This window comes from Syngnathus acus, chromosome 24 (genome assembly GCF_901709675.1).
Source record: "Syngnathus acus chromosome 24, fSynAcu1.2, whole genome shotgun sequence".
Taxonomy (NCBI): domain Eukaryota; kingdom Metazoa; phylum Chordata; class Actinopteri; order Syngnathiformes; family Syngnathidae; genus Syngnathus; species Syngnathus acus.
In genome coordinates this window covers 3,015,155-3,042,561 of record NC_051108.1, presented here as the reverse complement: position 1 = coordinate 3,042,561, position 27,407 = coordinate 3,015,155, and the positions used below count along the sequence as shown (strand labels likewise).

Below are 27,407 nucleotides of genomic sequence, written 5' to 3'. Positions count from 1 at the left end.
AAAAAAATTTCCCTCCACTTAACCACCAAAAATTAGAGCCAAATTATTTTACTGACAATTGACAACTTTTGGACATGAAAGTTAGTCAGAAGCTGCGATTTTACGGTAATTTCCATCATTCAACAGCAATTAGGATACATAGAAACAGTTACACTGCAAAAGTAATGTCACTTTTCTGCTCTGTGGGAGGCTCAGGCATTTTGAGTGGAAATACGTGTCTGTGTGCCTTTTTGCATTCAGTTCAGTGCAGTGTGTAATCAACATCATTCATCTTGCAACACCACGGCTATTTTTCCCCCGCTAGGTGTCGAACTGCAACAAAATGTAATTGTTGCTTGCTTACTAACATTTAACTTCCCCAGTTTTAGAATCTCATCAACGGAATTTCGAATTGATGCATTTGCAACTAGACTGCACATGGCTCCTCGGCACGAATGTAGAAACTAAATTAACATGTTTACATAACGTACAGGTGCATCGAGATGAATTAAAAATATCGTACAAAGGTTTGGTGGATTAATTAAAAAAAAAAAGAAACATTCAAGCGACTCAAATAATTTTCTTTTTTAAATTGAACTACTGAAATACATTTTTTCCCAATATTCTAATTTATTGAAATGCACCTGAGCTCAATTCCATTTGTAGAGATGAGCAAATTAGAAATAAAAAAATGGTTCTGTTTTAAGAATCACTATATAGATTATAGACGTTGATTGCTTGTCAGTATTTAGGATGGCGCCACGTTATGAAGAATCTTCAGTCATCCAATACTGTGAAACATGAATTAATTAAAATGTGCTATCACTCCCGTGATTAATTGGCATTGTCCAGATTGTAAGTAGGTAATAATTCACGTCATTGTACATGCAAGGCGCTCTTGTTTTTGTATTATGAATGAAGAAAAGATGAGTAGTGAAATGTTTTGCTTGCATCCATTTAGTCTCTTTAACCCCCCCCCCCCCCCCCCCCCCCGATGTTTCCATTTTGTAAAAAAAAAAAAAAAAAATGAAAAAAAAAACCCTTTGCACATATTTTTGTCCAAAAAATGGAGTTTACGTATTTAGAAAAAGAATGTGGGAAGGATCCATCATCCATTCTGTGCAATCTTTGTTCTTGAGATGTGCTTTGCTGCTCTTTAGTTTAGCTGTTATTGCAATTTCTGACCAACAGAGGGAAGTGCTCGACTTTTCTTTGAATTTAAAAAAAAAAAAAAGGAAAATCCAATTTAGTTTCTTTCCCAAAGCTATCCAGGTTAATCGGATGAAAAGGTTTGAAAATAATTCTGTCTGGATCGACGCTCGTTCCAGTTTGGTCAGTGATTGCAGTTAGGAGGGTTTTCGCCGAGTCACGATGGACCGTAGAACTTTACAGAATACAAAAATGCTGTTTAAAATCCTGCGTCTATTGTCTTATGTAAAATGTAAAGGTATGGAAAAACAGACATTTGCAGTGATCACAGTATTAAAGTTTCTCAAGTTGATAAATGCCGTGGCTCTTTTCCCTACACAAACATTTATGTTAATAGAAAAAAAGGAAAGTAGTAATTGGATTGAATTTTTGCATATGCATATCGACAAAACACTTGGATCTAAAAAACCTTTACGGTAGATTTAAAAAAAAAAAAAAAAAAGTTTGATTAAATATAATAAATAATGATGTTTTTCAACCATGATCATATCAATGAAATGGATTGATGTCATCTAAAAAAAAAAATGTACAGCATCTTCATCACATTTGTATGCTGTCAGTCAACCTGTACTGTTTTAAGTCTGTCCACCTGAGGAGCCATTTAAGGCCACCACGCTTCCAGAAGAGGAGATGGAGGCGGCTGCCGATTAGTCATCATCAGGTGGAAAACGTGGGGGCTGAATCACTTGGAAGGATTTTCAACACAGAAGAGAGCTGGAGAATTTTTCACATTAAAAGGTATCACTTGAACCTGTGAGTGGTTTCTGGAGGAACATTTTCAAGTCCACCTGGTCCCATTCCTCTGATGGTTGAAGCGTGTGGGTCCTTAATGGATGGACGATGCTAACTGCTACTTCTCCCGTTAAGTTCATATTGACCTGGCGAGTCTGTAAGTGTGTTTGTGTGTAAACTCGAATCAAATGTAGAGCGACACTCACCACTTTCCAATCCTGTGGGAACTTCTCTTCCTGTTTACTCTTGCTCAATAATGCAGTTGGGCCAGAGTAGAAGCTCTGGTTTCCATCCATGAGTAGACTGTTGCATGTGTGTTTTAGGCAAGAGTGGTCCATTAGTATCAAACGACAGTTAACCGCAAAGTATCGATTTGTCTTATCCTTTTTCCATTTGCACAAAAAATGCGAGGGGGAAAAAAAACCAGAATACGTGGTTAAGTTTGATTTTTGCAAAGTCTCTCGCAGGAATGTGGAGAAGGAGAGCAGCAGGCCGGCATTTGGAGCACATCTAAGGGTAGGCCCGCTTTTCCTCTTTAGTTGATGTCGTTGCATCACACGCTTTGATGTCATTGGTTGCTCAGCCAAAAAGCTGCCACCGGCTGAGCGCTTAGCCCCTCGGCTCTCTGCTCTCCATCTGTGTGAAAGGAAGTGAGGGACTGGATAGGGCGCGGGGAGCATGTAAAAGAGTGGAGATATTGCTTAATTGATTAATCCTATTTGATTTGAAGAGTTGGGTGAAATCAAACATCTTTGCGGATCAAGTCGAGTGAAAATATTTGCAATGAAAATCATTTGAATGGAAAAATCAGTCTTGATTGTTTCTTCAATTCACTCTCCTTTCTCTCTCTCTACATCTACACACTCCATTTCTCTCTTGCTCGCCCATCCTCACGCTCCCTCCCTCCCTTACTCTCTGCCTCAGTGCACGCGTGTGTTCGGAGGGTCTGTGGCAAAGCGTTTATTTTAGGAGCTGCACGAAACGGAAGAGGAGATCGGAAGAAGAGAAGACACCAGTGAGGTAAGAAGGTGATGACTGACTGGAATGCGAGTCTATTTTTAGTCATAATGCTAATATTAACTTGGAAGTGGCACATACCTGTTTTGTTCGTGTGTGTACCAGATGTTTAGTGTCACCAAGGATGCTCGGTCAAGTGTTCTGCACCAAGGTGTGACACCCGAATAAAAGAAGTTATGCGTGTATGAACAAGTTACATTTCATCCCATAAGACCACCACCACCACCATAAAAAATGAAAAAGCTTTTTGTGTGTGTGTGTGAGATTGCAACAATCGAGCATAGTTTGTCTGCAGCTTGCATGAATGTAAATTTAATATTACAAGCTGGTAAGAAAAGCGAGAACACCCCTTAGAGGAAAAAGTCCAAATTTTGGTGCGTGTGTGAAAGAGAAAACCAAAAAAGTCTAATTTAAGATGCAGCCAGTGGCTCTGCGTGTTTATGAAGTGGTCCTCGGAGACTGGAGGGGACCACCAACTGATGCTGTTGAGAAACCAAGCGACATACTGCAGGGCATGTTTCACTAAAGGTGTGCACAAGCAGAAACAAACAGATGTGAATGCTGATCTACTAACCAGGTCTTCAAAAATGTCATCTATTTACTTTACTTATTTATTGTGATGAAACGTGACGAATATCTGCACGCACACGGTTTGAGAGAAGTACAGCACTCTAAATTGGCAGACACCCCACAGCGCAATATTCATGAATTTTTCAACAAAACGGAAATAAAACAACAGTACAGTGTGTACTTCCTATAATATTAATACAGCATATGGCAAGATTCCTTCTCCAAGTGATATTTTACCAACTAATTGACTGTTTTGTTTTGTGGATGTAGAAATAATTCAGACAAACATCAATAATTTACTTCTTTTTCCACCCCGGAGCTTCTTATTTGTTCAAATATTGTAATTACATGATTCACTTCCCCCAAATTTATGGGAAGAATCGAATATATTGTGCACAAACATAAAAATATGGCGAGGGTCGCATCTCCTGATACCCGACTGGATCAATATGTCCAATAGAGAAGCTTGTTATTTTGTTTTATTGAAGAGGTAAATAAGAAAATAAGGTTGAGTTTGCTACAAAAATTGATGAGACACTTCTGGATTCCAGATTTCTGTCAGCCATCTTGTCCAGCCCTTCCCTTCTCACCACCTTTCATTTCAATAACTAATATATATTTTAGTTACGGGATTGCTGTTTAACTTAAGTGCTTTGTGGAATCTTTAAATTTAAGTAAGACTTTTCTTTAATTCAGTTGGACAAGTACAGAGGACCTCCATAAAAATTCTGAGTAATGTACAAATGTTTTCACACTTAAGGAATTAAAGGTTTAGCTTGGGTAGGATGGATGAGTGGTTAGAAAATTGTAGGTTGGAAACTAGGGAGATGTTTTTCTATGTTATTCATTTTATTTTTATAATTTTTCTGTAGCAGCTGAACCCTAATGGAGGTACATTAAGCGCAAGGTTGAGAGTGTGACGCTGTGAAAGAAGACAGGATAACTTGACACGGGCGAGGACGACAGACAGAAGGTGAGGACATGGCTGAAGCACCGATCCAACCTCGACAACAAACAGAAGAAGAAGAAGAGCAGCAGAGTGAGGAACAGCTGAGCTCTGAGGCCGATGACGACGTCGAAGACCCGAAAGAAGACGCCCAGACACCCCCGACCCGACCTCTGCTCTCCATGAGGTCATTGAGCATCGTGGACCCCGATGACGACTCCCCCAACATGATTGTCTACAGAAAGGTAGATGCTGATTTAAGATGTTCAAAGCCATATTTGTCTTTTGGGCTGGTCAGACACAAGAAATAAAAAGTTGCTAACGTATCAAATTTAAGATTTCACTGCCAGGCTGCAATAACGACACATATATAGATATATCACGGAGGATATGTTCCAGATGTGAAAATGACTGGTGATAAATGGTAAGGGCAAATTGTCTTGGCTTGCTCTTGTGTTAAAAATTCATCTTCATGGGACTATCAGTGCTCTATTGACATATTGTTGCAATAAAGTTGGATTATAGAGCGAGTCAACATGGGTACGGCTCCCTGGCTATCTGATGGATGCTCTTATCGGGCTCGTGAGGGAAATATCAGGCTCCAGCAGCTGTGATCCGCTAGCTTGCTCTGCTTGTTTCGCTGAGAAACTTTTTTCTCTGGATAACAGTCACGCAAAATGACTTAGTTGGCCATGGCTTAAAAAAGAATAATAGTATAAGCCTATATTGGGGTGGGGTGGGGGGAAGTCTATACAGTAAAACCTTTTTAGAAAAAGAAAAGTCTATATAGGCTTTTTTTAAGCAAAATGGAAAAAAAAAAGCCATATAGTAAGGATTTTTTAGTAAAAAATAAAACGGCCATTTTTTGTAAAAAAAAAAAAGGCCATATAGTAAGACTTTTTTTTATATATATATAAAAAAGGCCAAATAGTAAGGCTTTTTTTTTTTTCCGTAAAACAATGACCATTCATTATAAACCATTTTGTAAAAAAAATTAAATAAATAAAAGGCCATATAGTAAGTTTTTTTTGTTTTAGTAAAAATATGCATAGTATAGTAAGGCTTTTGTGGAAAAAAAAAAAAGAGCACGTATAGTGTAGATCACAGGTGTCAAACTCAAGGCCCGGGGGCCAGATACGGCCCGCCACATCATTTTATGTGGCCCGCGAAGACAAATTGGGCATCAAATTCGTGTGTCATTACTAGAATTGTAAATTGTCTTCACTTTTAATAATATATATATATATATATATATATATTTTTTTAATATTTGACCAGTTTTTACTCGTCTGATTTGAAAATGAGTTATTTGTCAGTTTGTTTTGTAGCTTTTACTGTATATAACATGAGGTGCTCATACATTTATTTGGGTTGACAGTCATAATGGCCCTCCCAAAGAAGCTATGACTACAATGCAGCCCGCGAAAAAAATGAGTTTGACACCCCTGGCCTATTGTTTGAATTTTTTGCAGACCACTTACATCATTGTAAAAGGTGCAACCCAAATAGGCTGCCACTTTCCATGTCAGCATATCGTATGCGTTGTAGATGCTCACGAGGGAGCAACAAATGACTCCATTCCAAAGGCAATCTTACCACCCCCCCTAAAGTAACGCAGTGTGTGTGTGTTTGTCGTGCCAATGAATGCGAGAACATGACAGTCAGCCCCCGTCGTCACGCCAGATGAACCGCGGCGCACACCACGTTTGCATGCGGCCCTCACACCAGCCAGAAAATAACACGGCTAATGTAACGACCGTACGTCTCACTGCTTCCCCAGCAGGCAACAATTGCACGCATTTACTTATTTATATGTATAGTGCAGCAACATAAAGCATTGCGAGGCGGAGGAGATTAGAAAAAGTGATGGGCAGAAGGCATTTACGCTATTTGAATCATATTTTCATCATTGTGTCCTCTGGAAAATAAAGGGAAAATGGCCTCAAGCATGTCTAATCTGCGTCAAACTTTTCAATCAGAATAAAGACTCACTGAGTGCATTGTTGAATAATTCACATGTTCCAGTATGCTGCTGGTAGAGTGAAAGAAGCCTGCAATTGAGGTATGTTGACACAAAGAAAACAAAGCAGCCAGCAGGATAGCAAATTTGAAATGTTTTATAATAAATAGCCTAAGCTTGACTATTTAGTACCGTATTTTCCGCACTATAAGGCGCACCTAAAAACCTCAAATTTTCTCAAAAGCCGACAGTGTGCCTTATAATCAGATGCGCCTTATATATGGACCAATATTGAGCCACCACAAAGTCCGGCCCGCGGGCCAAATGTATATATCTTATATATGGACAATTGTTTTTAAAGTGGGCCATTTACTGAAGGTGCGCCTTATAATCCGGTGCGCCTTATATATGGACAACGTTTTAAAATGGGCCATTCATTGAAGATGCGCCTTATAATCCAGTGCGCCTTATAGTGCGGAAAATACGGTAAATATATATTTTTTCATTCTGACTTGAGTTGTCATTGATGATTCAAGTTGCTGGACCGGAGGTTATCTGACAGTATCACGCTTGTGAAATCAGTTCCCAGTTATGAGAAAGTGGGGGTGTAACACAGACCAGTAAGGCGCTGTCGGCTTTGATTAATGACTTGCTGCTGAATCAGGTTGGAGATGGGAACGCGGCAGTGGGGAGGGAAACCAAAGCGCCGGACAGAGGAGATGAGGCAAGGCAGAATTGTAGCATGAAAGTAAAGAAAGCGAAATTAAAAGCAGGAGAAGAGTTTGTCCGTGGTGAAGGTTACTTCAGGTAAAATCACGCCGCGGGATTGTTGGGGACATTAATGATTGTTTATTGCTTCCGGCAAGCCGGTTCTGTTGAGCGGAAGAATCACTCACAGGATGACACAAAAACTACTTAACCGACAATGCTTAGTCGAGGAGGGCGCCACGGGTGAAAAAGTAAACACAAAGGAAACAAAATGGTGTCATGGGCCTTGACTAACGCAAGGTCGTTAATGTACGCCGAGAGCAAAGCACTTGCGCAGCCAAAACGACAAACGTGCGGTTTGTGAGGGCCAAGGAAAAGCGACGTGTTAACATTTTCCCGGCATCCTTTCAGCAGTTCCACTTTAAAAACGATAACGAACTCGCTGATTCCCAACATTGGCGCTCTTCGGCGAAAGGTTGCCCCGCTATGAAATATGCATGGGCCGGACCGCCGTCCCATTATCTCGGCGGATGAGTAATCAATCATGCCTGAATGGGAGTCGGTGAGGAATATGCAAATGGATCTCCCGGTTTACCGCGTACAAAGCTTTGCGATGCAAACTAACAAGCTCTCCTCATAATTAACGCAAGATCCCTCCTGCCGCTCACCTAGCGTAGCATCTTGGCTGCTGACATTTTGAGGATGAAGTTCTGAAGTTGAAAGGTTAGACTGAGGCCGATTATACGAGTTGATAGCGGCGTATCATTCGAATGGGAAGTGAGCGCTCTTGCCTACGGGGAGTCATTCATCTCCTCCGACCACTTCTTTCTTCAAGCTTGCCTTCTTCTCGATATTCCTCGTCCTATTTTTATTCTCCTCCCACCCTCCCACCAATGCGTCCACCTGCCTGCCTCTCTTTTTAAAATGAAAGTCTGTGTGGGTGTGTCTATCTGTGTCACACTGACACAAATCTCCATCACTGCTGGAGTAAACTCGGATTTGTTTTACCGTATTTTCCGCACTATAAGGCGCACCGGATTATAAGGCGCACCTTCAATGAATGGCCCATTTTAAAATTTTGTCCATATATAAGGCGCACCGGTTTATAAGGCGCACCTTCAATGAATGGCCCATTTGAAAACTTTGTCCATATATAAGATACATACATTTGGCCCGTGGGCCGGACTTTGGACACGCCTGCTGTAGTGGCTCAATATCGGTCCATATATAAGGCGCACCTGATTATAAGGCGCACTGTCGGCTTTTGAGAAAATTGGAGGTTTTTAGGTGCGCCTTACAGTGCGGAAAATACGGTAAATGAGAAGAATGGAAAACGAGTCTTGAGGCTGACAAGACTGACAATAGTTGTCAAGGACGGTTATCTTCTTCGACCACATGCCGAATGAGTCCTAAAAATGTCCCGCTTTATGATGATTGTATTGACAATCCACTGAAAACTGCAAATTGAATGCCAAAGATTGGCTTATGATTAATCGCTCCTCTCACTCTGAACGACATAAGACGGAGCACTGATCACATGTCAATCTTTTAGCCATTATCGTTAACGTAATGGTGTTGATCAATCGAGGGAAATAATTCAATTTTAACACCCACGGATTTTCTGGATGATACTGTGAGGTGTTTATAATCAATTATTTAATGACTTTACTTTGGGATGGACATGGAAGATTGGACACTTTTTACCTCGCCATGACTTTAGGGTTCATCCTTTGAGTTGGAGTCATAAAACCCAAGTCGGGCTCGCTCGCTGCAGCACGCCGGGATATTTATTAGCCAATTTCACACTGGCAGGATATTTAGTGGTGAACAAAAACATGAATCACCCGCTGCTGAAACTCTCCTCTGCTTTTCGGGTGGAATTTCTGGAAGTAGCCACGAGCAATTTTTGAATGCACATTTTTGAAGCCACTCGTGAGAGTCGTGATGACTAAGCTCAGCCCGGCTACGCTCATCACGACAGCAGGTAGAAAACAGCGGGCTAATCGAATCAAGGCAGCGGGGAGAGGTTAATTGGAGGGGTTTCAATTGCAAATTTCCAGATGAAAAGATTATTATCCGCATCACGTTTCTGCTTGCGTTTAATTCACAGAGCGAGTTTTGGGGATGCGCCACATCATGCTGGATTATTAAAGTAAATCGAATATTCTTGTTCATATCGAACTCTCCGAGTTTGACAATTTAGCTAAATAATCACAGATCAGCAAGTTAGGGATATAAATAGCGCATGAGGTTATAAGTCGCACCCTTTTATCATTTATTATATAATTTTATCTTAGCTTCAATTTCTCTTGTTAAAACTTTGAAGCACTTTTTTTTAGATCAAATGATGGTGGACAAAAAAACGTGCTATTAATAACACAGATTTCACAAAATATCCCATATTTTTGTTATCGGTCATCTTTTCTTTCTAAAATGACAATAAATAATGTAATTAAATGAAATAAACTGTATAAAATAATAAATAATAATAATAAAATAAAAATAATAAAAAAACTCTATTAACATTTACTCGACAGTTGATTGTTGACTTTAAAAAAAAAAAAAAGTCAGTATAAATAAGCTCTGATCTTGAATGTGTCAGTTTATTCAAACATCCAAGCACAGCAGCACAAGCAGTCACACTTGAATGAGTCTGATGTGAATCACTTTCCCAACGCGCTCCATTCCCTTGTTTGCTCATTTCTCTCTCTCACACAGCACAGCCAGTTGGCTTTATTGATGCGTTCAGGCAATTTTTTATTTTTTTTATTTCTATGGTCTGCACATTGACAGCAGGTGTCAAAAAAAAAAAAAAAAAGCCGCTTGGCCTTGATTCTCTGTCAACACTTGCTTGTTCATACAGAATGAAGGTGAGGGGACTGCAAATGCAAACGCAGGTGGGAAATGCTGCAGCAAGCGTGGGAGGACCAGCGAATTTTTGATTCCAAGTCAAGCTTTGTAAATATATAAATTGTATATTGAAAGGTTATCTTAGCACCTCTCGTCCAGAGGTGTCACGTGCATTGTGTTTGTGCGCGGACACGCATGTACTGCTTTTGTGATGCAGATGGTGACTCACACGGACACGGACAGCCAGCAATAATAATTACGGCCAAACAATGTGGGCCAGGCCAACGGTTTGTTGTTCATCCGGGTTTTGTGATGCTGTCATTCTTTGTTGTCAACACACTGGCCTTGTCCAGAGTGCAAACTGTTTAATTCCTAATTAATCCCACGGATAATCAGAGTCTGAAATGGATTAGCATAATGTTTTGTCGGATAACAATAACACAGACGTTTTCTGGCCTCGAGTGGGATGGAGTGAAAAATTTGGCCGAAATTACAAAGGGGCTGCAAGAACACAACAAACATTGTATTGACGTGAAAATGAAAAGGGATGAGTTTCATATTTTGTGAGAAATAAACACACCTGCAGCCATTTTGTAGTGACGATATCATGAATATATCACACCGATTTGATTTGCTAAGATGTTTTAAACCCCCAAGGTCAAAGGTCAAAGGCTGCTCAGTGCTTGCTAGAATGCCATGTTGGCATCAAAGTGGTGCAAAAGGGGCAAGAAAATGTTCCTGGTATAAAATGATATCATTAGAATCAAGTTGCAATTACTAGTGGTATCGATGACTTGGTATCGGTATACTTGAGAATTGCTACTTGTACTGGTATCGATCTGGGGAAGAAAAAAAAAGTGTTATAGGGACCACACACGGAGACACAATGTGACATGAATAACAATCGACAAAATATTGATCGAGCAAGAGCAGAGAGGACGGGATATTTCTCAGCATAGCGAGTTAATATTCATCTGCCATCGTAATCGATTCCGATTAGATGGGATGGAGTTTTTCTTTGTATATTCAGAGATGTGTTTGAATGACATGATTATCTTGGATACACCTTTCGGAATAAATGAAAGAAAACTCAGCCGGTAAAAGCAATCGAGATAAGAATAGATTTCCTCGAATCTAGCGTTGGGCCCATTAAGATGAAGACCTCAGGCAATCAATCAGCATCACAATGTATGTTGCTCCATCTTCATTGATCCGAGCACAACAATATTCAAGCCTGTTCCATTCATTTCCGCGCTATAAATAATTGCTTGTATTTTCCTTTGTCATCAGTCCTGTTACAACATTCCAACACTGATCACATTTTGGTTTGCATTAGGGAGCCACTTTAACATCTTAAGCAACCACAAGAGCTCCAAAGTTTGGAGCACTTAACTCTCATTTAACCCGCAAGTGTGCTCTGAGAGTGTTAATATTTCATAGGGATGAATATTGGCCAACTGACGGACAAGTCTTTTACGGAAGTGAGTGATCAATATCAGGGAAAAGCTGTAACAAAGTTATGTGGGGTTATATGTTGATGTAACATTAATGGTTCTATTGAAAAATGTCATCAACTTTGAGTCAAATTGATGTTTTGAAAGATGAGTAAATAGTTAAGCAGGTTCTGGTCAAAGTTTGAGCCGGCACTTTAGTATAATAATTGAAAAAGTGAATCTTAAAATACTGTTTATGCTGCAAACTTTCATGTTTGCGTAAACAACTAACAACACATTAATATGCACAAGGACGGCCGTCCTCATTATGTCTCTGGGCGTAATTGTCCCTCTTGAGACTCTTTCATCATCTATCTATTGCTTGAATTTTTAATGGAGGCAAAAGCATCCAAGACGTTGCAGAGTGGGCCACTTTTTAAAAAGCTGCACGGAAATGAAGGATTCTAGGTGCAGCCAAATTATGAAAATGTATTAAATAAATAGCCTGACTGGTGACAGCAAATGTACACATTAAGCCATGTGGTTTGGAAAAAGAGAGCTGTCGACAGAAACGCTCTCGCTCCCGCAGGGAGGTCTGAGGCTGCATGCTCACAAATGACTCGGTGTCACTCTCTGAATTAGTGTGTGAAAAATGGAAGGAAAAAAAAATGGTGCCTGAGTGCAAGCATGCTGAGAAGCTGACAATGTTGGGGGAAGGGGTGGAATAAACTATATTGGAGTGCTTCACTGTGACGAGATGGTCCAGGCAATCCAGGTAATTGGCCCCAAGCCAAAGTGGCTGCTGATTGATCTTTTTTTTTTTTTTTTTTTCGGATGGTGGGCGGCTCCGGGTCCTTCCTGCCTAGATGCGGCCCTGGCTGGCTGAAGTGAGTCAGCTAAAGTTTTGGGTTCATTTCAGGAGGATGTAGCTTAGTTGCTGCACGGCACACGCTTCAATTCACGCTTTCTATTCGACGTAAGCAAGCGCTATTAAAATGATCCCAAGTGATGCATCTTGGAGGTTTATTTGCAAGACAAATCCTACTTCAGCTTTAATTGGCTTCGAATCATATTTGGTAACTGGAGTGGGTGTTCAAAACCGACCCTGTACACCTACTATGAAGCAGTAAAAGAAATATGAAACAATATGGAAATTAAAAGGTTGATATAGCCTTTCGAAATGGTCAAATATAGCTTTTTTGTTCAAAATAAACATTTTACAGACTTGTGAATAACCGATGTGGAGACATTTTTTAGACGAGCATGGCTTCAGTTCAAGTAGTTGGCAGGTAGGGACTTTCAAAAAAAATAAACAGGAAAAACTCTTCCTCTGCCGTCACACTTTGTCAGCCACAAAGCTGGTGGGATTCAAATGTGGGTCTTAAAAGATTTAGTTTCACGCATAAACACGCACAAAAAAAATCATGTCGGGCAGAACTCAACTAGAAAGCATGTCATGAGATAAATCATTCTTAATTTGAAGTATTTGTTTTCTTTACATTTTACATTTCTCATGTATTCATTTTAATTTACAGTTATGTGCTACTCACCAAAAATGTAATGGCACTGTGCAGCATCTTCAATTTGGCAGTCAAGGGTTGCCATGGTAACGGCAGAAGTTCCACCTAACTTAACACATACGGTTTGACTGGCCATTACTTGAACAGTTTAATTGCCTCCTGTGTGCATGCTGATGTTATGTTGCTAATCTCTTCCAACAGCCTCTTTCCTCGCTCTCTCTCACGTCTGTCTATATAGCAGCAGCGTTGTCTATAGGGGTCAAAGCTATCCAATTAACCTGCACGGGCTTAGCAGTAACTTGTATAGCTTGGTGATATATCACGCTTGACTGTGTTTCAAATTGCATGTGACATTTGCTTACTAATTAAACTGTCTTCGAGGTTACCAATGAGCTGGAATGTTATCATCCCGTTTTTGCATTGCCGTGATAGTCTTGGTTTGGTTTTCATTTAGCAGGAAGTACCAAATACCTTTTTTTTTTTTTTACATCAAATTTCCCCTTAAAAAACAGTGACAGATCATTTTAAATAAAGATCTATATAGTATACTAATACAATTTTTCTTAAATTGCTTGTAATTAATGGCAATCTTCTAATTTCAAGTTTCTGATAATAGAGCAGCAATACTAGTATCGAGTAACCGGTATCAGCACCGATACCTGTTATTGGAACTCACCCATTCCTAATCAAATTTAACCTCAATAAAACGTTTTATGATGAACCCAGTTGATGGTTTTAGCAAGCAAAGCATCCAAGAGAGATAAAAAAAAAAATAGTACTGACAATTCTGCCCTGTAGCAGTCCGTTTAAATTAATGTCCTTCAATCCCTTGAATCCACTCAGCTTTAACAGTTTAATAAGAGTTGCTAACATCAAGTCCCATTCACGATTGCCCTACAAATAACTGCTGGTGTCTTTTTATCACTTCAGCTAGTAGAAAATGAAAAGCTGCAATAAGTCCGAAAGAGAATGTCCAAAAGACACGACAAAGCTGATCATAAGATTTGCGTAGACATGGACATCTTTAAAACAACCATGAATCTCAATTTGTCTTCATTCGAGTTATTGGTGAGCTGGAGCACAGCCAAAAGTGTTGCTCCGATCGATACTGAAATACCGATAACGCAGATTTTTTATCCTCTGGAAGGGATTCTCACATGAAACTGAAAATATTTTTGAAATGTCATTTGTCAGTGGAAAGTCACTATTGATCTTGTCTCAATTATAAGCAGTTTGTTGGAACTACTTTTTCTTCCACTCGACATCAGGCCCAATCTCAATCCTTGTCCAAGACTTTTGTTTCTTGTCATTCATCATTCTATAGCCACATGATGTATGTTTTAGTGCCATCCATTTTCCTCACACATTTTTGCACGCAAGAATAAATAATTGATGGCCGCAAGAAAATCTTCTCTCACTCAGTTCAATATTGCATTCTTGGACCTTCTCGCTGCTTGGTAATATTAGAGCGACGTTTTGTCTTCCTATTTTTTAAGACCCTACATCATCTATCATTGCCCCCCCCTAAAAGAAAAAGTCCTTATAAATGGACAATGTGTGCATGTTTAGTGGTGGAGTAACTAAAGGTGCGTTAATCTCCCATCCAGCAGCCTCGAGGGAATAAAAGTTTAGCGCTTTGCCTACTAATGGCGCGCTTGCTATCTCTCTCCACGCCACACTGAAAAGAAACGACTTTCCAAAGTGAACGTTTTCCTTGACTGCTCAAGCCACATTCATGAATTGGACCTCTTCTTGTCCATTAGGGAATTTCCTGCCATCGCTCGACTCGTCAAAAGTGCTTTTTGTTTGATATGCAAGGAAATGAGGGAGCTTGCCGATGTGTAATTCGGAATCGATACGTCTTGGAGGATGAAATAAAGACTGGTTGGTTTAATTGTAAAGTGGAATCATTTGGTTTGATTTGATTCAGATTGTGATTCGATTCAGGGTGGTATGATCCAAGAGTTTACTGTTGTCATTTTACATTTACCGTATTTTCCGCACTATAAGGCGCACCTGAAAACCTCCAATTTTCTCTAAAGCCGACAGTGCGCCTTATAATCAGGTGCGTCTTATATATTGACCAATATTGAGCCACTACAGCAGGCGTGTCCAAAGTCCGGCCCGCGGGCAGAATGTATATATGGACAAAGTTTTAAAATGGGCCATTCATTGAAGGTGCGCCTTATAATCCGGTGCGCCTTATAGTGCGGAAAATACGGTATGTAAATCAGTATTGTACCTGGTGCATTTCCTTCAAAGATATCGTTGTCCAATAAAAGATGATTCGGTTCGTATCTTGATACATTTTATAGTGGAACAATTCAGTTTGATTCAATGCACTTTCCTTTTGCCCCTCCCCCTTATTTTATTGGCTACTCAAGGGTCATCACAAATGGCTTAAAAATCCCGGAAGCTCTACGATCTCCACCATGGGTATCTTCTCGAGAAAAGGATATGGTTTTGAGATGGGCTTACAATGAATGGGCCTGTCCTAGAGCCCGGTTGGTAAAAAGTGCTGGAGGACTAATGTGTGGCCTCTCCATCTATCACCCGAAGGTCCCAGGGGGCCATCGGTGCAATCGATTACGCTCCGGGATGCCAGGTAGATATATGAGCTTGCTGTTGTTCTACCTTGAATACTAAAGCCACTAATTGGATTAGTTCATTTGTTTCACCCCCGGAAAGATTACTTTGCTCTTTGCTGTCCTGCTTCCATCTATGAAGTTTGTATACAAGATGCAAATACCATGAGGTATTTCTCCACGGGATCATTTTGAAGCGTTTCACTATTTCACACTTGTTTATCCAAGCTGTTGTACAAATAGGCACCAAAAATGCTGAGCCAGCCTTTCCTTAATTCACAATGATATGTGGTCTGAATGCAATTTTCAGCCCCCCCCCGCCTCAGAAATGATGGTACAATTCCGACCTGGGATAAATACAGTTGAGACCTCCGCCTCATGGGAGGTGGAACCGAACCGATTGGATTAGACCATGGTTCTGTTTACCCGTCTCAAAGTGAAACTTGAGGAAGCCTGGATGTCACATTAGCTGGGATAATTATTATAAATGAAGATGGAAGGATCCATCTGGGGTGTTGCTTTCATTAAGGGAACACGCATTGAAAATGTTCATTCACGCTTTGCTGTAGGGAGAACGGACAAACGGGGACAGGGAGCAAATAATCAGCCTCCCATCGAGATGTTTACTTACATTCTGGCTAGGCATGGATGTCTTTGAGAGGTCAACCCCTCGCCTCCGCTGGGAGCACTGAAAACTTGTCTCCGTCGATTATTGCCCAGGGAATGTTTGCCCTCAATTTACATTCCCGTTCTGTTTGGCTGCATTGCGCTGAGCCAGACAGCAAACCACAATTTTAAATGAGATCTCTGACCTATTTTTAATACCAATTCATACTTTCTGGTTGAAAAATATATTTACTTGGGAAATTGAGAATTATGGAGACTTGGGGGAGTGATTGGACAGCAACCTTCACCTGACAAGCCAAATAATAAGCTGCCCTGTAAGGTTGCCTGCCAAAAAGCCTTCCACGGAGTTAGAATTCATTCAATGTCAAAAAAAAAAAGATTGTTTGGCAAAGATAGAATGATGGATGGGTTAGGCCATTGTGGAAAATAAGCTGCATTAATAATACACAACTAGTATAATATAACACATTTCATTCCAGGAGGTTATTATGGAAATTAATCCAATTTTATTTCGAGTAAACACAAGTTCTATTATAAGTGTTGGTTGCCCCACCAATTTTGTAGTTCATCATTTCATGGGAAAAAAAAAAATGAAGCAATTAGTTTTCGAGAGAGGCATGAAGTTATTTGGCGGTCAGGAAGTTGTGACTGGTCTCATCTATTTTTCCGGGATCATCTCTCTTGGCTTGTCAGGCAGAGCCGCACTGGCAGTCAAGTGTGCAGAAGCCATCCTGTCGTCATTACACTTCCATTAAGCGTCACATCCCCTTGGCTGCCAAGCGCGCTGGCGTGAAACCAGGAAGACTCATCGCCATTGTGACTGTCAGTCAGGCCTTGTGTCTGACCTTCGCATATACATAAAGATCATTCTCCATCATCGCTATGAGTCATTACACCCACTCTGGATGAATGGCAAGTTCACTTTGAGATTGCGTAATATTTGTAATTTTACAGTACATAAAGGAGAAACCTTCTATAACTTCTTGGCTCCATCTTGACTTTCTAATCAAGGTGCAATTGGCACTTTTGCCACAGAGGAGCATGCAATCAATGTCTTAGCACTTGAGTGTGTAGGAGCTAAAGTAGCTGAGGCAAATGACGCACGACTGTGTAGGAGGAGCTTACAATCAGTTGCAAATTGCAGGGATTTAATGCTACACTAAGTGTTTTTGTTTTAGAACCTTGAGGTCTTCGCAGATATTTCCTGCAGACAAGCTTTTAGAAATAGCGGCGCAAAGTGAGTACCGTAATTTTCGGACTATAAGGCGCACCGGATATAAGCCGCACCAGCTACAATTCGTGATTCAGGGTTCAAAAGTTGAGAAAAAAAAGTAGCGGCTTATAGTCCGAAATTTACGGTATGTTGCGTCAGCAGGGTTTGGGCAAGACACATTTAATCTTGTTCTGAACGATTTGAAGTAGGACATTTTCTTTCAGCAGCTTAATGTGTTCAAGAAAGCCACAAGTGGGCTCTGATTGAGTTTTTAAATGCAATGTAATTTTTGCTAGCAATGACGATTTGAGAATTACGTCAGAAGTATTTTTAAATCCGATAAAAATAACTTGTACATTTAAAGTGATTCATATTTTTGTGAAGTGGGAGTGGATAGTAACATGGCAGCTGCAGTCATTCGGAGAGCTGCCTCAACATTCAGACTTGTTAGAATGGTGATGATGATTGGAATGTTCAGTAGCCAATGGCAGGCAGCCAGGATGTGTTTTTTCCAAACAGGGATGACAGCGGTCTTGATAGTACCAGAAGGCTTGTCAGTTGGATTTTCCGCACGGGCTGTAAACATCTGCGCTGGATGTAAATGACTATGAATGTCACCACTTTTGGAGATTTACATAAGTTAGGCCCCATTTTTGAAACATGTCAGACTGCTGTTTTATTTAATTTTTTTGTGTGTGACGTGAAAGCAGCCTTAGTACCACTCTTGGAATTGTCATGTTTGAGTAAACGAGCCGATAGCTGACACAATTTTGTCTTTAATTAGAGAGCAAACTAGTTTAGACTGAATCATTTAGTTTTATTATTTATATTGTTTTTATTATTTTTATGTTTATGTTTTTATTATTTGTAGTATTTTTATTTAATGTAATTATTATTTATTTATTTTTTCTTTTTTTCTAACTTTCTGTTGCAACATAAAAAAGAAGCCAGATACAGATTGAGAGTAAACTGACTTTCCACTTTGCAGATTGAAGACATTGTTACTCTTATCCAGGATGAGATAGAAGGCGTTCCCATCAGGACAGTCAAAAGTTTCATGACCAAAATCCCCAGTGTCGTCACCGGTAAGTTTGGTTCACACATTTTCTTTTTGGTTATATATAAATTAGCTGAAGGGAAAGTTGGAGGAAAACATGATTAAACGTTCACCGTAGAAAATGTGAACGCGGAAATAAAATGAGTCATGCCGTCCTCCTGCTGTCAAGGTGCCCTTAAGCAAGACAATCAACCCCTGACTGCTTCAGTGGAGCTGCTGCTGTGGAAGTGAGGAAAAAAAATCTGTAAAACCTGGCAGATTGTCTAGGCCTCGATTTAAGGTTGAGAACATTGGCTAGAAACCATTAATTTCACATATTACACAGTTTCGTATTGTCTGGCTCCTTGCACATATGGATTGCCCTTATAAACCGATGATATCAGTAAACTAGCATTTACTGCTGTCGTGGGTGGAGGTTCGCCTTAGTGTGATGGAAGTAATAAATGATGGAGAATAGAACAGCAGCTCCTTTGGGGGAAGAGCGGTAGAAGAATGACGTGATGTGATGTAGCCAGTGTTAAGTACCCTGAAATAAAATGTTAATCGATATCTTTTTTGTGTCATTATCTTGACACGTTGTCAGAGGTCTTTGGAGTTTCAATAACGTATTGGCCCGAATATAAGACGACCCCGATTATAAGACGACCCCCTCTTTTTCAAGACTCAAGTTTGAAAAAAGCCTTTGTCTAGACCCCGAATGTAAGACGACCCCCCCCTTTATCAGTTTTATTTCAATGAAAAAAACCTCGTCTTATATTCGGGCCAATACGGTAATAGTGTGTGTGTGTGTGTGATCTGACACAGGTACAGATATTGTTCAGTGGATGATGAAGAATCTTTCGATTGAAGACCCAGGTATGTTTTCCCTCGGCAAGATTATTATTATTGTTTTGAAAATATCATTTCATCCCTAGCTGAGGCGATGCACATCGGAAGCCTCATTGCAGCGCAGGGCTACTTCTTCCCCATCTCTGACCATGTCCTCTCCCTCAAGGATGATGGTACCTTCTATCGTTTTCAGGTAAGCAGTTGAAGATTAGCATTGTTAAAATAGAGACCCTCATCTCATGCCGGGTGATGAAACGCTTTGTCCACCATTTCCAGGATCCTCAGTTCTATGTTAGGATCCAGTGACCTTATTAAAAATGAATGGTGATCTGATCAAATATTCATCAAGCGTACAAGGAGTGCTGGTTTGGGTTAGAGGTGACTTAGTTGGTGGCGGCCAAAAGCGAGGCGGGATAGTAAGCCAGTCACGTCGTGGACAGAAAAGGAGATAAACGCTAGCGATATTTCTCTCGTCTATCATGATCGGCAAATATGACAGCGTGATTGAAGTGACACGTTAATTATGCCACAGCGTTTTACCCTGGAAGTACTAATTAAAAAAAAACAAAAAAATTGTTCCTCAGCAGCAAAGGCTGGAAAGATTACAACCATCTTTGTGTCAAATCGTCTTGGCGCTGCAATTTTAATTAAATCGGACAGCGGCTCTTTGACCTTGCTTCTCTGGCTTTAAAGTACAAGACAAAAGAAGAGACGCTTGCTAGTCCAGAAGAATAATCACTGTTTATTTCACTTTACTGCCACAGAAAAATCCAGTCGAGAAAATACTGTACCGTCTAAAAATAACAGACATAGAATTTCAAGAAGAGCTCGTGTGCTACGTCAAAACAAAACAGTAGGACGCCAGTTCGCTTTTTGAATGCCAAAGGAGCCATTGTGTATCCTGCGCTTTTCTCTCATTTTATTGTGCTGCTGCAATGTTCCCTCGCCTCTGCAAATCCCCCGGATTCTTCTCATACAGGGAGATTTGGAGTCAGCTATTTTGAATCGCTTCAATTTAGATAGGGAAAATATTTTGATCACTCACATTGAGCATCAGAACGTACCTCAATGCAATTTCTGCGAGCTTTCGTTTTGGCAAATGATAAATAAAAAAAAAAAAAGCCGTCACTTGAAATTTGTATTAAATTTTTGCAGTGTGTGTTTATCTGGAATGTTTTGCTACAGAAGCTTCGGTGATACACAAAAAGATATAAATAAATATAAATATAAAATAAATATACATTTCTTAAAGGGTAAATCAACAAATAATATTTTTTTCCAATAATATGTTCTACTAAGTAAGTCTAAGCAGTAGTCTGATTAATATTGCATTTATGGAATATGAATAAAACCGCAAAATCTACCCGGTTTTAACTATCTCAAGGGGCGGCCATTTTGCCACTTACTATCGACTGAAAATGACATCACCATTTTTTTGCTCGGTTTCTTTCCACAGGCACCGTATTTCTGGCCGTCTAATTGTTGGGAGCCTGAAAACACAGACTATGGTAAAAATGTGTTCATTTTCAATTACCGTATTTTTCGGACTATAAGGCGCACTGGACTATAAGGTGCACCTTCAATGAATAGCCCATTTTAAAACTTTGTCCATATATAAGGTGCACCGGACTATAAGGCGCACCATTAATGCAATCACAATATAATAACTTGAAATAGTGAAAACAATAACAATATATCAATAATGTTAATATCACACAACACATTTGGCCCGCGGGCCAGAATTCGGTCCATATATAAGGCGCACTGGACTGTAAGGCGCACTGTCGGCTTTTGAGAAAATTTGAGGTTTTTAGGTGCGCCTTATCGTCCAGAAAATACGGTATTGTTAATATAACAATTTTATAATGAATGATTTGATTGCCTGCTCTCACAAAATGCAACCTCAGCAGCACACAGAATTTCAACATCATACCGAATAATATTGAGTTGTCCTTTCTGGTTAAAACAATTCCAAAGCTTTCAAACACTCATATTTGGAATGAAGTGGGCAGATGTGAAGCGTAAATCCGGAATAAGCGGAGGCAGGCAGAAAGTGAGCGCGTCACAACAACAACAACAACACAACAAACAAACCCGTTTATGATTTGTCTCGGAAACGATCATGTTCAAACAAGAGTAATGGAGCGCCCGGCCCTCTCTGGCAGATTGAAAATTGCAATATATCAAGATTTGGCTGAAAAAACACAATAAACTACACTGCGCCACACCGAAGCAACATGTCAACAAGATTAGTCCGTCGTCATTTCACTTGGTGTCCTTCAACTTGATGGATGAAGCGTGAGAAGCCCGCTGAGTTTTTACATCTCGACCTGACAATCCCTGAGCAACAGAGAGGAGAAAGTGATTAGAAGAAGAGGAGGGTATTAGATGCATGGATGAGTAGATGGATGTGAAAATGAAAGCTCATAATGCTCCCTGTGTGCCCCCGCAGCCATCTATCTGTGCAAGCGGACCATGCAGAATAAAACCAGGCTGGAGCTGGCGGATTATGAGGCGGTAGGTGCCAAATATTCCCTCCAACCTATTATTTATTGATCCGTTTGTCCACTTTGGGCGAACAGATGTGACCATGACATATCGAATTTTTCCTGTATGTCTTTGAGATAACCATTTTATTCAATAGGAGAATCTTGCTAGGCTACAGAGAGCCTTTGCCAGGAAGTGGGAGTTCATCTACATGCAGGCTGAGGCCCAGGTCAAGTAAGTGGGCTCTGTAACTATGGCAACAAGTACAACAAAAGCAATAACATCAGTATTGTTTGCTCAACTGTCATCCACGTGACTGGTAAATTGTCAAATCCTCCATATTACTTGTCAATATCAGTCCACCATACCCTTGAGTCGTAATAACCGCCACAACCCTCAAGTAGTGATTCGCTCTCCTCATCTAGTGTTGATAAGTTGTATTTCTCAGCCCGACTCATCTCCTCTGCAGGATTGACAGGAAAAAAGATAAAACCGAGAGGAAGATCCTTGACAGCCAGGAGAGAGCCTTCTGGGATGTCCACCGGCCCGTGGTAAGCCCCTGACTGCACACGGGGGGATTGATGCTGCTGCACTCCTTATCTCACACCTCCTCCTCCCTGCACAACATACTGAAAGTTGAAAAGTAAGGGTCTATGTTGTTGATTTCCACAGCCTGGATGTGTGAACACCACGGAGATGGACATCAGGAAATGCAGACGCATGAAAAATCCCCATAGAGTTAAGAAGGTACACCATGTTTTGGTACACCACTTGTTTTAATTTCACACCTGATGACTGAGCAAGTGTTTTTATCTATTTTTAATATAAAAATAGTGGATTTCCCCCAAATGTCCCCTTTTGCAATGCATTTCTTACACCAGGGGTGTCAAACTCTTATATTTTTGGCGGCCCGCATTGTAGTCAGAGCTTCTTTGGGAGGGCCATTATAAATAAAATAAATGTATGAGCACCTCATATTATATACAGTAAAAGCTACAAAACAAACTGACAAATAACTCTGGTCAAATATTTAACAAAAAAGATATTAAAGACAATTTGCAGTTCTAGTAATGACGCACGAATTTGATGCACAATTTGTCTTTGCGGGCCACATAAAATGATGTGGCGGGCCGTATCTTGAGTTTGACAACTGTGTCTTACACAGTTCATAAAGTTTTTATGATGGCCCCAGTTTGACCTTGGAATTAATGTTTTTCATTGCAGTAGTTTGAGAAAAAAAAAAAAAATGGTGCATGCTATTTGTTGATAAAGTTTCCGGCATGACAAGTGAAACATGTTTTGACCTTTTTGACGTGCTCCTCATCATCCTGCAATGGGACCAGTCAGTGTATGGTTTGGCAGAGGAGGGCACCCAGTCACGAAGTCCAATCCATACTCCCTCTCACCACTCTAGAAAGGGAACAAAGGAGGATGTGGAGAAAGAGGTAATATTTTGAAACGATGTTCTAGATAACTCAAGCGTCTCATTTTTTTTTTTTTCTTCATACAGATCTTATTCCTGAATGCCCAGCTCGATCGGCACTGTATGAAAATGTCCAAAGTTGCTGAAAGGTAAAATCATAAAATCCACATGGAAATATTGACACTTTAGCTTCTCAAAAAGTCAAGTCAGTGAGCGCAAAACTATCATTACTGGCTGCCAAGTGGTCCACCGTGCCTCCTTGACCATTTAACCTGCTGACATGGATCATTGGACTAAGTTAATTGGTGCTTGACAGAAGACACGCTTGGACTGTTAGCCCATGAAACAACTCGCCGTGCAGGATCAATCATGAGCACTAACGACAAAGCATCAGACTGTAATTGATTTTTTAACCGCATGTCTGTTACAAGTGGAGAAAAATACTCTAGTAACTAACAACCAATAAACAACACACAAATAAATAATTGGCCTTCCAAGAGCCACGGAAATGGCCACTAATATGATAAGCTATTGCAATTTTATGCACAGATTGAACAATGTGCTTAAATATGTGAACATGGGGAAAAACACAAGTATGAAAATAAATATTTTTCATTTTTGTTTTCTCTCTTGTGTGATGTCAGTCTGATAAGCTACACTGAGCAGTACCTGGAGTACGACCCCTTGGTGACACCACAGGAGCCGTCTAACCCTTGGACTAGCGATGACCAATCCTTCTGGGACTTGGAGGCCAGGTACTCTCAAAAAGCACCAGTTTTTTTTTTTTTACTTCTATTTTGAAAATAAATCCTGTTCACGAGTCATTTTAATTGTGGCTTCAGTGATCATTTGTCATTTTTACCCCCCCACAGACCATTTTTTGGGATTATTTATTTATAGAGGGCCTCTTGCATGCACTCACACAATCCGAATACGTCTTCATTTTCTTGTCACCGAGCTGACTTAAAGCGGACGTATTCTTTAAATAAATAATTGAGCAGCTTTTTGCACTGAATGGGTGTCAGCGAGACCCAATAAAAGGAGCTCAGTGCAGTAGATTTAACAGCTCCATAAAGCTCCGTGTGGGATATTTACCGGTAATTACTTTGAGTAATGGGCTCTTTTCTGGAGCACTAAAGAAAAACTCGGAGGTCACTCATATTAATCAATCCAAATCAAATCACAGCATATGTGTTGGAGACAATAAGGGACAATGTCAAAGTATTGAATGGTTGGCGCCATGATGGAAATGAAATGAAATGAATCAAATGCAAGTGAACAAGTTGCAGGGAAGTGCGGTATCTGAAAGGAAAATATATTATATAATGTATCGGTGCAGATACCAGCTTTATTTTGCGGTATCAGTATTTGCAAAGTTTGCCAATACCGGTATTGGCCGCCCGAATTATGCTTTTATTCTGGTTTCTTGTGTGTTTTTATTTCTAGTCTTGTTTCTGTAGCACTTTGAGATTCTTTTATGAAAAGCGCTTTACAAATCAAATGTATTATTATTATTATTATTATTATTATTATTAAAAACTACAATTTAGAAATTTGATGAAAAAATTGCTCTTAATTTCGTGCATTTTTAAGGACAATTAGTATATTGCATTCCCTGGCTGTGGCATTTATATGTTCTGCGTTTGCGAATAAATTGTTTTAAATAAATAAATAAAATAAATAATTGTGCAGTCCATGGGTTTTTGGTAAATAAATGGTAGCAGTGTTTTTTCTAACTAACTAACTAACTAACTAACTAACTAACTAACTAACTAACTAACTAACTAACTAACTAACTAACTAACTAACTAACTAAAATATTGCGCAGTCCACGTATTTTTGGTGGTACGAAGGTACAGTACGTCTCACTCTGCTCTTGTCGACTAAAAGCAAGGAGCCTGGTCAGCAGAGGGTGAAGAAGTGGGGTTTCTCCCTGGAGGAGGCTCTGAAGGACCCAGCGGGACGCGATCTCTTCCTCAAGTTCCTGGAGTCCGAGTTTAGCTCTGAAAACCTTCGGTGAGCGCACGACCTTCTGCTTCTTGTTTTGCTGGATGAATAATAAAAAAAATTGAAACTTGAATGTTTTACAGCTTCTGGTTGGCAGTGCAGGACCTCAAGAGAATCCCACAGCAGGAAGTAGTACAGAGAGCGGAGGAAATCTGGGCCGAGTTCCTGGCCGAAGGAGCTCCCAGTTCCATCAATCTGGACTCTCACAGCTATGAACGCACAAGCCACAACCTCAAAGATCCTGGACGCTACAGCTATGAGGACGCACAGGTGAGGGATGCAACTAGTAAGTTGCACAATTCATCTACTCCAATCTTTGTTTTCCCTACGTTCAGGATCACATCTACAAACTGATGAAGAGTGACAGCTACACTCGCTTTCTGCGCTCCAACGTCTATCAAGACCTGTTGAACTCAAGAAAGAAGGTGTGTTGTTAAATTTAGTAAGTCACATGACAAAACAAAACCATGTCTAGTACTAAGGCTTTCTTTTAAGTTTACTAAAACAACCTGTCAGACTTACTCAACATATTGATTGCTCTCTTCCCGCAGTTGGAAACCGAGCAGGGCCGACGGACCTCACTGGAGAAGTTCACGCGCAGTGTGGTGAGGTTTTAGTTTATTGTTCTCAAACTTTATGTCCTCTTGCTTCTATAAGAAATATTTTACCTCCAGGGCAAGTCGTTGACCGGCAAACGTCTGACGGGCCTCATGCAGTCATCCTGACCAGATCTGAGTTGGATTCTCTGTACCCAAAGGACCCTGGCATGTGTGGTTTTGTGCGGGAGGCCATGACGGCGCCCCACCGCTGGACTGGACCGCCAACGTGGTCGTGACTCTCCCCAGAGGAGTTAAAGAAGGCCGACAGCATGCAATAAATCATCCAAGCTGGGAGAACAGATTGACAGTGCGGAGGGCACAGACAAAAAAAAAAAAAATACAAAAGTAAGCAGTCAAAAAAGTGGGACTCGTCCAATCCACCTGACTGGGTTCTTTCTCCACTCGTGTTTCTATGGCAGCGAGCTGCTGAAGCCATCCATTTACTTTAATTGATGTAAAGAAAATGAACATTGGCTGACAACTTAATAAGATTAATGCTGGAGTTAGAACTTCTATGGATGGATGGACAGGGAAAATATTCAGGATGACTGCCCACTCTTGAGTACACCTGCTGGAACATTGCACAAATGGTGAAGGTTACAAATTCAACTCTGTATGGTGACTCTACAAAAACGCAAACAGTAATACTTCAAATGATACATGCGTAAATATTTTTTTCCAATGTATTCCAATCTTCTAAACATTCCACCTCATGCAGATACAGCTTCAAATGTAGTGGGCAACTCTATAAGCATTATCTTATGTAAAAAAAAAAGAATGATAATAAAAGAGGAATGCACAAGATGATTGGCCTATTATTATTATGGACGGGGGCAAACGTGCATGCATTCACAGGTGATTTAAACCACCGGGCCGCGGACCGGTACTGGTCCGTACAGAAAAAAAAAAAAAATCGATATTATATATTATCGATGATCAAATAATTCGGGTCAAGACGCTCGTCCCGGTCACGTGACATGTTTCCCCAGTCGAGCCCGCAAAGTTACCATAAATGAGTAAGAATTTATTTTAAAAAATATCAAAAAAATTAGGGATTCTCTCCAAATTACATCCGTCGGGTCACCTGTGCCTCTTGACAGGTGAATTCAAGCCCGTCCCGGTCCCGTCCCGAAGCTTGCAAAAATGAGTAAGAAAAAGAGACGTTTGCAGGAAAAGGCCCAATGTGGAGACAGAAGAAGAGGCTACAATTTCCAAGAAAAAGAAAACTGGATTAAAATCAAGGCAGAATATCCCGAGATCGCCACAAAAGCACTGAAAATCCTGCTTCCTTTTCCAACGGGATTTTCTGCGGTTACAGCGACCAAAACAAAGCTACGGAGCAGAAACTTAATGGTGAGTTTTATTTTTATGCACTTTGTATTTGTTTTTATGCCAGTCGTATCATTTTATTTCATCGTATTTATATAGAATTATAAATTTCATATTTATTTATATAAAGGCCGGTCCGTGAAAATATTGTCTGACATGTAAAGTTTGGGGATCGTGATAAAATAAACATATTTCCAACATACCAACCGATTTAGCAAATTTAAGACGCAGCAGCTGCAAAGAAACGTATTGCTGATGCAGTAGCGCCACCTACCGAAAATTAATTGAAGTACACTTAGAAATGACCGTAAAATGAATAAACCCAGAT

At 40.2% G+C, this 27,407-nt stretch overlaps 1 protein-coding gene across 1 annotated transcript; it reads left to right on the top strand.

The window, feature by feature from the left end:
* The first annotated feature begins 2,828 nt into the window (after window positions 1-2,828).
* rgs6 (regulator of G protein signaling 6) lies at window positions 2,829-26,551 on the top strand. Its single transcript, XM_037245426.1, has 18 exons — window positions 2,829-2,940; window positions 4,380-4,698; window positions 18,338-18,434; window positions 19,211-19,261; window positions 19,321-19,427; window positions 20,691-20,742; window positions 21,687-21,751; window positions 21,879-21,955; window positions 22,191-22,272; window positions 22,394-22,468; window positions 23,065-23,166; window positions 23,232-23,293; window positions 23,789-23,899; window positions 25,035-25,160; window positions 25,235-25,421; window positions 25,487-25,576; window positions 25,703-25,756; window positions 25,826-26,551. Exons 2-18 carry the CDS (start codon window positions 4,489-4,491, stop codon window positions 25,874-25,876), a joined length of 1,599 nt encoding a protein of 532 aa, XP_037101321.1. The 5' UTR covers window positions 2,829-2,940; window positions 4,380-4,488; the 3' UTR covers window positions 25,877-26,551.
* The last annotated feature ends 856 nt before the right edge of the window (window positions 26,552-27,407 follow it).